Below are 14,396 nucleotides of genomic sequence, written 5' to 3' on the forward strand. Positions count from 1 at the left end.
GCCTCTAAGTCCTGTGTGATCCTTATGGGAGCCCCCTTTTATCTGAAGCTCCTCTTCTTGGCTTCTTGTAGTATTTTCTCCTTTTCTTGGAAGCTCTTGAATTTGGCAATTACATTCCTAGGGGTTGTCTTTTGGGGATTTAGTATAGAGGGTGTTCTATGAATCCTTTCTATTTCTATTTTGCCCCCTTGCTCCAGAACGTGAGGGCAATTTTCTTTTATAATCTCCTGTAGAATAATATCGAGTTTATTGTTTATCTCTGGTTTTTCTGGGAGACCGATAATTCGGAGGTTTTCTCTTCTCCCTCTGTTTTCGAGATCTGTGACCTTCTCAGTGAGATATTTTATGTTTTCTTCTAATTCATTAATTTTTTGGGTTTGCTTTATTGATTCTTGCTGTTTTATCATCTCGCTTACTTCGAGGTGCTTAATTCTGGTCGTTAGGGACTGGTTTTGCTTTTCAGCCTTGTCTGCCCTTCTATTGGATGCTTCGAGTTCTTTTTCCAATTGAACAGTCTTATCTGTCACACTGCTGATCTCTTTCTCCCATTTTTCTTTCCAGAAGGTTTCCATCTTTTGGATAAGTTCCAGTTTGAGATCTTCCAGAGCTTGTTGATAGTTTCCATTTTGGGAGGCATGTTCTGATTTTTTTTGGATTTCCTCCTCATTCTCCTCTTTTCCTTGGGTACTTCCACCATAAAAGTTTTCAATAGTCACTTTTTCCCCTTTCTTCCTGGAGGCTTGATTTTGGGCCATGTGAGCCATCCCTTTGGTGGTTTTATTCCCCTTTCCTTTTTGGTCTGGGGTCTGGGTTATATGGGCGGTTTTTTCTGTGAATTTAGGTTGCTTCAGTCTAGTTCTTCCCAGCCTCCGAGGTTTCTTAGAGCGCTGGGTCCCTGATCACAGCCACACTGCCCAGGTGTTCAGCTCAGCCCAGATAATCAAGGCATGATCCTCCCCTGGTGTTTAGCTCTGAGGAGATGTTCAGCGCAGCCGCCCCAAGTACAGCTCCGCTGACCGCCGTAATCAGCGCCGGATTCTCCAGTGAAACCACCCTGAGACGTTTTTTCCTGGCAGTCCCCAGATCCCAAGGACCCTGGAGTGCCTCCCCCCACCCCAGACAGACGTTCCCCACTCACTCGCTGTCCTGGTGAGCGCTCAGGTAGCTCACTCTGGTTTGGTGGGGGAGGTGGGGTGGGGAAAGGGCGGCTCATTTCACTTTTCTGTGCAAGCTTTTCCTCCTTATTATAGTGTGGAAATGTTCAAGTCCCACGTACCTTCGCCTTTGTGGAGTACTAGGAGTACTGGGGTGTCCTTCTGTTCCTCCAAAGGTGATTTTTATGCTCCTTTGATGTAGTCTATTTTGTTCGGTGCCGGGGAGAGGAAGCGTGTGGCGTCTAGGTTGCAGCCATGATTCGCTAACTTCTAATTAACTATAATAATCAAACCTGATACAGAAGAACCAATAATGAAATGAATCTTTTCTTGCTAAAGAAGTAACAGACTGTGAATTTGGTATTTGACATATGCTGTCAGATGAGGTCTATCAATTCTATGTAAATGTTTTTCTTTACTACAGAGTAAGGTTTGGGTGGTACTTGAGAGTGAAATCTCACTTGAGAGTGAAAAAAAGTATAACATCTAAATGTATCAATAAAACAAAAAAATCCTGCTTCTAAGAAAAATAAAGAAAATAGTCTTCTCATAATTATAAATGGAACTTAATGTGTGGCTATTTTGGTCTATAGAACACTCCTTGGTAGTGTGCTGATCGTGGAATGCAACTCTTAATTTCAGAAACAACAGGAGAGGTTGTTGTTAAATTGGTTCATTGATGAATAGCAAGTTATAGGTTTTAGATATTACCCAACATAAGTATATTGGCTGAGGCACAATTATGGAGAAGACATGAAGAACATTTTTAGATTACAGGATGTGAGAGAAAAAATAAAAATCTTATTTAATTTCTCCTCTCAAATTTTCCTTTGAAAGAAAAGATATAGATCAGTAACTATAGTTTGACCTTCTAGTTGTAGCACCAGTATGGAAATCACCATTAACTCCTTAAATATCTTGGATATACTAAATGCAAAAGGAAGTGGTAAGAAAAGAGGTGAAATTGTAGTATCTAGGCCACAGAAAAAATACTAATTATTTAGCCATTTCTCTTTTTGCTGTTAAGATCTTTGCTTGGTTTAGCTAGTACCATGTTAACATATGAATCCTTCACTACGCTATAAATTACGCAAAGATATTTTTGAAATTACCAAATATTTCTGATTCAGTAATTGTCTTCCTCAATATCATTCACATGACCCACTAAATTGCTTTTGCTAACCTAGTTCAATATAAACATGATATAAAAACATAGCTCACAAAGAACATTCACAAAGAACATTTTCACTCTGATGAGTGAAAAGTAAATATTCCTTCCTCTCACCTTTAGATATACTTTGTTGGTAACAGTTTTATGGTACTTCTCACATGTGTACAAGTCACATCTCCCCTAAGTGATCAGATATGCTTTGTAAATTTGTATTTATATATTGTCTAAGACAATACCTTTCCCAGCATGGCACTTAATAAACAAATCAAGAAACCCCATATAAACAAGAAAAAAAAATGAATCTTGTCCCTTGGTAAAGAAAAATGTTTGGCAATCTTTCAAAGGTGAAGAAAATTTTGTAGCATATTATATTTGAAATATTTTCTACCTTCTTTACATAGATTTTTATATCTATTATATTGTTAAAAAGCAGATACAGAGGAATAAGCCATTTATATTAAAAATAAACTGGAGCTGTTCTTTTAAGTTAAAACTTTAGTTGGGTTTCTCAAAATTAAGTGTGATTTTGATAATTCTTTCTTTCTCAGAGAAGTATTTGAATAAAATAAACTGTCAAATAAAAAGCAGTTGTTTCCCTTATATGTGGGAAGAGCTACATTATATAGAACATAGAAAATATATAATATATATCAAAAACATATAAAAATGAACAATATGCTTTCACTTCATTATCACTATTTTGCTAATTTATAGAAAAGAAATATTACTTAGGGTATACTTGAGAAACTTAAAGCAAAGTTTACATGTGAAAACATTCCCAAGTAATTGAAGGAAAGTGTTTAGTATTACCATTCCAAGTTGCTAGAGCCAAAAAGGGGAAAAAAGATGGAATTAATGGAACCCACAGGCTACTGATGTGGCAGTTTATCAAATGTAGCTGTAATGAAAGATAAATAATACAGGCAATTCACACTTCATGAAAGGATAAAAGTGTCAGTGTGTAGGTACCAGTTTTACTGCAGGCCATAATCAGCAAGTAAACGAAAGTGCAATGTCTAAAAAGTTTATAGCATTCACTGAAGGCCTCGTCTTGTCAGGTATTGATTTAGGTATTCAGAAGACTTCTCCAGTATTAAACAAATTGAGTGTTTGTGAACTTAGAGGACATATTCTACTTCTGCCAACAAAAGTTGCCTCAAGCTCAATGTAAACTTGTTGCCAACACTTAAATTTAAGAAAAGAGAAGAAAATGATAAAATGGTATCTTACACAACTACTTTCTTTTTAAATAGAGGGCAATCCAAAGTGAATGTTTCATATTCTCCTCCTTCTCCACATACATTGACACCATACTTCTTGGACAACTGAAAAATAAAGAGGAAAAAATGGAAAATTAGAAATTTTCTGATATTATTCTGAAAAGTATTCATTTATGAATTATTTGTTCCAGAATGGAAATTGTATTACTTTTATTTACCAAAACTTACTGTTTAGAATTATTTCTTTAAAAAAGTCATGCTATAGTATAAACTAGCATTTTAGTACTAGAAGTGTCTTTAAGAAAAACATTCTGAGTCAGAGGTTAAGCTCTTGAAAATTCATTTAGGAGTGTTAGAAGTGTTTTCAAAGGAAAAAAGAGAACATCCCCATAGAGAAAATCATTCTAAAAGCTACTTGCTTTTGAGCCACTGGTTTCACTTTATATTTATCAAATACTAATGTGGTTCTGTTAATCTACTTATGTATATTGTTTACCTAATCTGTTCCATTTATTGACCTATTTTTAAACCAGTAGCAAATCATTTTGATGATTAATTCTCTGTACTAGTAGAGATCTGGTTTAATATCTGGTACTGTTAGTTCTCTTTCTTACCTTTTTTCTGGTCATTATTTACCTTGGGATTCTTGGCCTTTTGTTTTTCTAAATATTCTTTATTATTGTTATTTTTTCTATTTCTATAGAAAACTTCTTTGATGGTCTGGTATGGCACTGAATAAATTAGTTTAGATAGTGAGGTCATTTTTTATTATATTGACTCAGTCTATATGTGAGCAATTAATATTCTAATTATATAGGTATAATCCTTAGTTTTATAAAGTGTTTTGGGGATGTATTCATGTAGTTCTTATTTGTGTCTTGGTAGGGAGATTGCAAGTGCTACTTACATTATTATTATTATTATTATTATTTAGATATATTATTTATATAGATATTTATATATATGTATAAAATAGATCTTATTTCCTAATACTTTACTGAATTTATTGTTTCTATTAACTTTTAGTTAAAACTCTAGGGTTTTGTAACTAGACCATCTGCAAAAAGTGATAATTTTCTTTCCTCTGTATTTATACATATTCCTTCAGTTTATGTTCTTGTCCTATTGCTGTAGCTAGCATTTCTAACACTATATCAAATAATAGTGGTGATAATAATCATCTTTGTTTTTCTTCTTACTGTTTAGATAATACTATATTAAGGAAAACTACATTTGTGGGTATACTTCCTAGTGTCTTTAATAGAAATGTATTTTGTTTAAGGCTCTTCTTGTATTTATGAATATATAATTAGGTTTTGTTCTCTTATTTTTAATATGATTTATTATTTTGAACAACCCTTTATTCCTGGTATAAATCCAAACTGGTCATTTTGTATAATCTTTGTAACATTCTACTTAGTTAATATTTTACTTGAAATTTTTGGATTTCAGAAACTGAATAATTAATTATATTAATAAGAAAATTTAAAAATAAAAATACAATTTGGAGGTTCATAGTTCCTAGAGATAGTGGTCTATAGATTTTTCTTTCTGTCTTTAACATTTACTAGTTAGCAATCAGGATCACAATTATGTCATATAAAGAATTTGACAGAATCCATAATTTCTTATTTTTACAGTTTACAAAATATTAAATATTTTCTTTGAATATTTGAGAGAATTTGCTTTTAAATCCATTTAGTCAATGCTAGGGTTCCCCCTGCCCCCAGGGTCATATACAAAACACCCACTATTTGAAGTACTCTATCTGCTCATATTAATATATGCCATATCATATTTTTTCAGCTGTTATTTTTAAAATATTATAGATGCTTTTTATTTTCACCTTTGATCCTTTGGTAATTGCTGGGAAAGTATCTAGTGTTTCCCTGCTGCATATAATGCTACCTTCTTATTTTAGATATAATCTCATTACAAAAAGATGATTCTATAAATTATACTTTTTAGGCTACTTTTAAATACGTTTTTTTAAAAATCTACAGATAAACTGTACTTTTTATTCTGCATCTGTTTACAGAATCACATTTAAGTAGTTGTGGGCTTGATATTGCTAATCATGTAGTTCTGCATGTTTTTATGTTCTTTGTCTAATAAACTATCCTTAGAATAAATCCAGCTAGGTCAAAGTAAATAAGATATTGGAGTGTTCTAGTCTTTTTTTTTATCAAGATGTTAGTTAAGTTTGGTTTTTACATTGATTTTTATTAATACTGTTGGCATATATCTCAAATTATTTTCTTATCCTTACCTGGGTTAGGTATCATGATTATATTTGACCAATTAATGACACTTGATAGTTTAAAAAAAATTTGCAATATAGGCATTAGCTGTTCTTTAAAATTAAATTAAATTTTCCAGTAAAGACATTTGGATAAGGAAGCTTTTTTCATTTAAAAGAACCCTTAAAGCAGACTCAATTTAATTTTCTTTAATTGGATTAATAACTCTGCTTAATATTCTGTTAATTTGAGTATTATACAATTTTGTAGGTAATCTTCAATCCTTTGAATTCTCAGTTTTGTTGCCTTGTTCTTAAGTACATGTAATAGATTCATGTAATTCTTAATTTTGCTCATTCTGGTTTTTGTTGATATGATTTCTTCCTTTCAATCAGTTTACCTAAAGGCTTATTGATTTTGTTTGTCTTTTTAAGAAATGTTTTCAAATCTTACCATTCCTGCAGTCTTTTTCTTTTATAGAAATTTTTACAAAACTTCTGTCCTAATTTTAAAAGTTTTTTCCTGTGCTTTTTTTGGTTTAATTTTTAAATTGCATGTCCATTACACTGATTCTCCCTTTTCCTATTTTGTTAATGTATGCTTTTAGATATGTAAAATTTTTTTATTAAGACTATTTCAGCTGCATTTGAGATATTTGGAATATGGTTTCATTACAATTCTCCTTTACCTAGGCATTAATAGTTTATGTGATTCATTTTTTTTACATACTCACTTAGGATGCTATTATTAAGAATATAGTTAGGTCTGTCTTTCCTCTCTCAGATACAGTTTTATTGCATTATATTTTATAAATAACATATTATTGTTTTTTTAAGTTATTAATATTTTTCTGTACTCTCTAACACATATTCTATTTTTATAAAGGTACCATGTGGTCCTGATAATTATATATAAACTTTAATGTTTCCATTCAAAAGATATCATAAGTCTCTGACCTTTCAATTCCTTAACAGTTGGCTTAGTTCTATAATTTTCCCTGAGTTTATTTTCCTGCACAATTTGCCAAGTTTGGAGAGAGGAAAAGTAAATTATCCTACTATTATTATGTTACTCTAAATATCTCTTTGAAATTAACTTTTTCACTATGAACTTAGGGGTCATACTATTTGATGTATATTCAGGAGTAGGATTAATAAAAAAAAAAACAACAAACCTTTCTTTCTTAGTTGATTGATTCTAAGGCAGAAGAAGTGTAAGGACTAGGCAACTTGGGTTAAGTGACTAGCCCAGAGTCACATTACCAGGAAATATCTGACTCCAGATTTGAACCCATGTCCTCCCAACTCTATTCCTGGGACTCTATCCATTATACTACCTAGCTGCCCTTATTATTTAAGTATAGGAAATTTTCCTTTTCTCTAAACTGATAATTTTTTTTAAACATTATTTTATTTGGTCATTTTCATGCATTATTCATTGGAAACAGATCATTTTCTGTTCCTCTCCCCCCGCCCCCTCCACCCATTTCCTAGCCGATGTGTGATTCGTCTGGGTATCACATGTGTCCTTGCTCTGAACCCATTTAGTTGGTATTTGCATTAGGGTGTTCCATTTAGCGTCTCTCCTCGATCATGTCCCTTCAATCTTTGTAGTCAAGCAGTTGCTTTTCCTCGGTGTTTTTACTCCCTCAGTTTGTCCTCTGCTTGAGGGTAGTTTTTTTTTTTTCTCGTAGATCACTGCAGGTTGTTCAGGGACATTGTAAAGCCATTACTGGAGAAGTCTATTACGTTCTCTTGTACCACAATGTGTCAGTCTCTGTGTACAATGTTCTCCTGGTTCTGCTCCTCTCACTCTGCATCACTTCCTGGAGGTTGTTCCAGTCACCATGGAATTCCTCCACTTTATTATTCCTTTTAGCACAATAGTATTCCATCACCAACATATACCACAATTTGTTCAGCCATTCTCCAATTGAAGGGCATCCCCTCATTTTCCAATTTTTGGCCACCATAAAGAGTGCAGCTATGAATATTCTTGTACAAGTCTTTTTCCTTAATATCTCTTTCGGTTACAAATCCAGCAGTCCTAAGGCTGGATCAAAGGACAGACAGTCTTTTATCCCCCTTTGGGCATAGTGGCAAATTGCCCTCCAGAATGGTTGGATCAATTCACAACTCCACCAGCAATGCATTAATGTCCCTACTTTGCCACATCCCCTCCAGCATTCGTTACTCATGTTTTCCTCAATGTTTTCATTCTTTTTGTTTTGTTTTATAGTGTCCTGCTGCCTTGTGAGGTCACTTAATTCCAGTTGTTGTATTCTGGTTCTTAAAGATTGGATTTCATCACTGGCTTTTTGGTCATCCTTTTCCTTCTGGTCTGATTTTCTTTGAAGATTGTCTTTCATCCTCTTTACCTCGTCTTTCATCTCCTTTGCCTCATTTTCCAGCTGGTTGATTTTGGCATTCAAGACACTATTTTCTTGTTTTAGTTCAAGTGCCTCTGTTTCCAGATGACTTATCTTAATTTTTAAGTTCTTTTCCCAATTGTCTTCAGCCTCTCTTAGTTGTGTTTTGAGTTTATCCACAGCCTATATCCAATTTGCTGGGATTTCTGGTTTATCTTTTACTGATCTCTCCCCCTCTGTTCCATTTGCTGAGTAGTAGCTGTCTATTGTAGTTTCTTTCTTCTTTTTCTGTTGTTTGCTCAAATTCACCCCTTCTTTACTCCCCATATTTGTCTGTGCTCTTGTTCCTCTCATTTTTTTTATTTTTTGGGGACTTCTTTCAGTCTCATCTCTTGGAGCTTCAACAGAAGATCTCTTGGTGTAGTCTCTGGGAGAGGGTTGTTGGGGGTTTGAGCTTCCCTGTCCTCTGGAGGCTTTTGATTGGCTTGAAGTCCAGCAGTCAATGAGGATGGGTAGGGAGCCTGGGCTTCCCTGTGTTCTGGAGACTTTTGATGGGATTAAGTTCAGCTTGGTTGGGCTGGGTTTGCTCTGAGGTCTAAACTTCCTGGATGGCTGGAGCAAATATAGAGGATCTCCAAAGCTCTGGCCAGGCTGCCAGGTCTATGCTCCTTCTAGGCCACCATCTTGACTCTGCCTCTAGGTTTCTGTTCTTTCAGAAGACCCTGCTCTCTAAGGAGGGAGGGGTCGTGGCCTCCCTGGGCTCTGAGAGCTCCTGATGAGATTAGGTTCAGCTGGTGTGGGCCAAATGATCCCAGAACCAAAAAAACCTCCTCCTCCACAATCTGTGTTGAATGCCCGGAGACTGGCCCAGGTTGCTTTCAAGGTAAGCCCCTCGGAGTAACCCCTTTGCTGGCCCTGAGGTTTCTGTCCTTTCAGAAGCTCTGATGACTCCTGATGGGACTGGGTTCAGCTGGTGCCCTAAAGCTGGAACCTCCCTTGAGACTCAGATGGAAGGACCCAGCCAGGGGGCTACAGGCTTCCCCCTTCTCTCTATGTTTCTCTGCCGTCTGTGTTGGGCGCCCCTGAGACTGGTTCAGGTTGCTTTCAAGGTGAGTCCTTCAGAATAGCCAGCCCTGAGGTCCTTTTACCGGCCCTGAGGTTCCCGCTACAGCCTTGGGCTCAGCACTCTGGGTTGGGGAGATGGGTCCTGGGACCTTCCTTCTGCCTACCCCTTAGATCTGAGTGATCTAGGGTTCTGGCTTTTGGGGGGCTGTACCTTTTGATCCAGGTCCAGGAGGAGGGTTCCCCAAGTCTGTCCTATTGTTCAGTTTGAATTTCGGTGTCCTGGGAGCATTCAGTTTGTGATTGGTAAGGAAGGGTTTTCAGAGGTCTGAACTTTTGCTGCCTCTAAGCCTCCATCTTGACTGGAAGTCCCTGAACTGATAATTTGAATTTAAAGATGATAAGATTATTATTCTTGCCTTTGGGATTCACTTGATAAATAGTATATCTTATTCTAGCTTAGTATTTTGATTCTAATCTTGGATTTTTTCCCCTTCATATCACAGATTGTGGGGCTTTCTTTTCTTATCCATTTTGTTATTATCCTTTATTTTATTAGATTGCTCAATCCATTGATATCTAAGTGTTATTGGCAATATTGTTTAAGAATTCCTTTTCAAAAACACATGAAATTTTCTTTCATACCTATATGCTTTTGGGATATTTAAAAATAGAATATTTTGCTTAAATATGTTCTCTCCCCCTCTTTTTCTATAGATAAAGTCTCAAATGCTTCTTTATTGTTCATTTTAATACACTGAGGTTTACAGAGTATGTCATTTTGGGTCATAGCTTAAATTTCATTGCTTTTTGGTTATACTAGTTCATTTTCTTCTGTGATTTTGTGTGTAACTATAGAATAATCTTGGGTTTTCAAAATTCCTCTTCCTTCACATTGTAAGCAAAATTTATTACTTGTTGATGAAACCTGGGTTCAAAGTCCAACTCTGAAATTCTCAGTGAAGTCTCAATTAGTTTAAAATTAAATAAAGCAGAAATTATGAAATATTACTTAATAAAATTTAATGTGAGCCAAAATTCAATTTATGTAAGGCATATGAGCTAATTGAGGGTTCTAACATGTTGAATCAGTCTTCATCTGACTATTGTGGGTAAATATGAGATGCCTCTGCATACCATTTTACCAAAAATTGTGCTAAAAATTTTATGTGTCCTTAAGAGAATGAAGAAAAGTAAAAATACATTAAGTGGAAAATGTGTTAGTGAAAAAAAGAAGAGGTTTGTTAGTGCATGACTAAATTTTCTTAATTTTTAATATTTTTCTTTTTGATAACTGCTTTATTAACTTCTGATAAACAAAATACATTTTCTTGTTCTTTGCTATCATATGAAGTTACTAAAGGAATAAAAAAACATTAAATTTTTTAAAGATTTCCATTAGGTTAGAAGCAATAACTGATATTTTACATGTAACCCTTACCTCAAATGTGCAAATTGAAATAATGAAACCACTACATTATAGAATTCATTATTCATAATAATTGGTACAGTAGCTGTGTGAACTTTGGTAAGTTACTTAGCTTCTCAGGCCAGTTTTGAAAATACCAGAAAAATATCAAAGGACCAACATCTAAATAAACACAAAATAGGGGATTTTCAAAATTGTAGGAGAAATATAAGAAATGAAAAAAGTCAGAACAAATAGAATAAGCAAATAAACCTATTTTAGAAGATCAATAAAACTGATAAGACATAGGTAATTAAGTATTATACATGGCCTGAACAAAAACATATTAGGAAAATTAAAATGGGAAAATTTACAACAAAGCAAAAAAAAATTAAGTTAAGAATCTACTAAGTGGAATTATTTGATAATAAAACTCAGTAGCAAAAAAAAAAAAGATGCAGGGTTATATCTATTTAAGTATTAAACACTAAAACTAGAGGCAAAGCCATGATGGTGGATTAAAGGAAATATTCCTTCTGAACTTTCCCAATTTTCATTCCAAACAACTTAAAAATAACCAATAAAATAAAATTATTTAGTAGAAAAGCCAACAAAAGGTTGGGGTGATACATTTTAGCACCTCAAAACAATTTTGGAGGTTTGAAGGAGGTTTCTGTGACCCTAGGGTAGAGACTGGCCCTGCCTACAGGAAGGTAACATAAACCATGACCTTTGAAGGTTTCAAGAAAACTATAGCAATAGAAGTGGCTCCAGAAGCTTTCCCCACCTAGAGACAGTATTGGATAACTGGCCAGAAAAGCATTATTAAAGTCTTCTATGTGGGTATAGGAGACAGGACGGAGTGCCTATTATACAATTCCATGTTGCCAAGAAAGCAGGGGCCTTATTCCTTATGACAGTTCTAGGGTGGAGAAAGAAGCTCTAGAGCACTAGCAAGAGAGCAAGTCCAGGTTAAGTACAAGAGCACTTACCAGAGCAATAACCACATTTCAGGATTAATGGAATAATCTTGAAATCATAATGGAATCACCTTGGAATCATCAAGAACTTAAAAGACTCCTAGAATTAGCTGTGAAAACTCCAGGGTGAAAAAAGTCTGACAAACAATAGAGTTGAGCACTTTGTAAAAATACAAAGGCCAAAGTAATGAAATAACCTGAAAAAGTAATGAAATAACAACCACAAAAAAGAACTTAACAATAAATAACAACTATAGTGGCAAGGAAAATCAAAATATAAACTCAGAAGATCACAATGCTGGGGAAAATATCTACAATCAAGGTCTCAAAGAAAATGTAAATTGGACACAAGCTCAATAATAATTCCTAGGAGAGGAAAAGAAAGATTTTTTAAAGACACATATAATGATTGAAAAAAAGCAAATAAGAGTAGTAGAGGAAAAACTGGGAAAAAATGAGAACATTGTAAGAAAATTATGAAAAGAGAATTAAAAACTTTAAATTTAATTAAAAGAGGTACTGAGTTGTGGAGGTAGAGTCAAGATGGTGGATTAAAAGCAGCAAAAATCCAGACCTCTGCTAACCCTTCCACACCAATTAAAAACACAGTGCTTCAAGGAGACAGAAAACCTAACAACAACCTAAAATCTAAGAACAGGACAAGTTAGGGAACCCTCCTGCTGGATTCAACTTAAAAGTTACCTCCCCCAAAAGCCTGAATTCTTGAATACTCGGGTTAAAGGGAAAGGAAGAAGGAAGGCCTCAGGACTCCTCCTAACTAGTGCCAAGTCTCCAGCTGTGGCTGGAGTCTCTCTGGACAGGCAAGGGTGCTAGTCTGGAAGGAGTGCTTTACTGGCTCAGCTGAGCCAGGCTCAGGGCACTGAACACAGGCAGCAGGAAGGCAGTTAGGGAGAAGCTCAGAGAAGGTAGCCTAATCACAGCCAAGACACTGTCTTCCTGCCCCCCCCCCCTTCTCGAGGTTTTGGCTCAGGGCACATTTAGCTCTCCAGATTAATTTTGCCCTGACTTAATCTTATCAATAGGGAAGACAAGAAGCATTCAGAGGGTAGGGAAGCTCAAGCTCCAAAACCCCTCCTCAATTACTAAGCTCTAAGGGTGAGGACTGCAACCACTGCAGGCTACAATCTCAATAATAGGGTTGGAAGCCCAGCTCCTTTTCAGCTTCTGCTGCCAGCTGGGGAAGATCTGACCTCAGGGCTCATCAACACCATCAGCCTAACCTAGTCAATCAGCAGAGCAGAGAAGAAGATCCTTCACTATAGAAAAGTCCAAACCCACAGATCCAGCAAATAATCAGAGGAGCAAGATTATAGACAGAAGGAAAAAATATGAGTAAACAACAAAAAAGAAAAAAAGAAATTACAATAGACAGCTTCTATCCAGGTAATAAACAAAGAGCAAATGGAACAGAGGAGGACCAAGGAACACCAAGCAAAAATACAGAAACTCCAGCGAATTGGACACAGGCTTTGGAAGAACTCAAAATACAATTCAAAAAACAATTAAGAGAGGCTGAAGACATCAGGGAAAAGATATTAAAAAGCAAAATAAGTCATCTGGAAACAGAAAATAGTGTCTTGAAAGCGAAAATTAACCATCTTGAAAATGATGCAAAGAAGATCAAAGATAAGGCAAAGAAGAGGAAAAAATCAGACCAGAAGGAGGATGATCAAAATGCCAGGGATGAAATTCAGTCTTTTAAAATTAGAATCCAACAACTAGAAGCAAATGACTTAACAAGGCAGCAAGAATCTATAAAACAAAATTTAACAAAAATGAAAAACGAGGAAAATATGAAACACCTCATTAAAAGAATGTTGGACATTGAAAATAGATCAAAGAGAGACAATTTAAGAATTATTGGATTACTAGAAGATAATGACAAAAGAAAAAGCCTGGAAATAATTTTACAGGAAATTATTCAAGAAAACTGCCCCAACTTTCTCGAGAGATTGAATGAACCCACAGATCAACTCCTATACTTAATTCCATATTGACAACACCCAGGAATAAAAAAGAAATTGAAGGTATTAAAATAGGCAATGAGGAGACCAAGCTATCACTCTGTGCAGATGATATGATGGTCTGCTTAAAGAATCCTAGAGAATCAACCAAAGGCTAGTATAAATAATCAACAACTTTAGCAAATTTGCAGGATACAAAATAAAACCACATAAATCATGATCATTTCTATATATTTCCAACACATCCAGGTAGCCCTGAGAGTAAAGGCTGTAGCCACTACAGAATACTCTGATAACAGGGTGGGAAGCCCAGCTCCCTTTAGTCTCCACACCTTTATATATACCCTCAGCTTCTGCTACCAGTTGGGGAAGATCTGACCTCAGGGCTCATCAATACCATCAACTTAACCTAGTCAATCAGCAGAGCAGGGAAGAAGCCTCTTCAGAACAGAATAGCCCAAACCCACAGATCGAGCAAATAATCAGAGGAGCAATTACAGCAAATGACATTGGGAAAATAAGAAAAAAATATGAGTAAACAACAGAAAAAAAGAAAAAAGAAATTACAATCGACTGAATCTATCCAGGTAACAAGCAAAGAGCAAATGGAACAGAAGAGTACTAAGGAACACCAAGTGAAAACTGAGGAATTCCAGCAAATTGAACTCAGGTTCTGGAAGAACTCAAAGCACAATTCAAAAAACAATTAAGAGAAATTGAAGAAAATTGGGAAAAGAACTTAAAAAGTAAAATAGGTCATCTGGAAACAGAGGCACATGAATCAAAACAAGGAAACAGTGTCTTGAAA

The 14,396-nt window shown here is 35.3% G+C and overlaps 1 protein-coding gene across 3 annotated transcripts in view; it reads right to left on the bottom strand.

Moving 5' to 3' along the window:
• The window catches only part of DPH6 (diphthamine biosynthesis 6), a 639,691-nt gene that overhangs the window by 319,371 nt on the left and 305,924 nt on the right, over nucleotides 1-14,396 (bottom strand). For all 3 annotated transcript variants that reach the window (XM_007480002.2, XM_007480003.2, XM_056810234.1), the window contains exon 7: nucleotides 3,556-3,650. In XM_007480002.2, coding sequence (XP_007480064.1) covers nucleotides 3,556-3,650 — 95 coding nt within the window. The remainder of the gene's footprint in view (nucleotides 1-3,555; nucleotides 3,651-14,396) is intronic.

The sequence above is a fragment of the Monodelphis domestica genome, chromosome 1, assembly GCF_027887165.1.
Source record: "Monodelphis domestica isolate mMonDom1 chromosome 1, mMonDom1.pri, whole genome shotgun sequence".
Classification (NCBI taxonomy): domain Eukaryota; kingdom Metazoa; phylum Chordata; class Mammalia; order Didelphimorphia; family Didelphidae; genus Monodelphis; species Monodelphis domestica.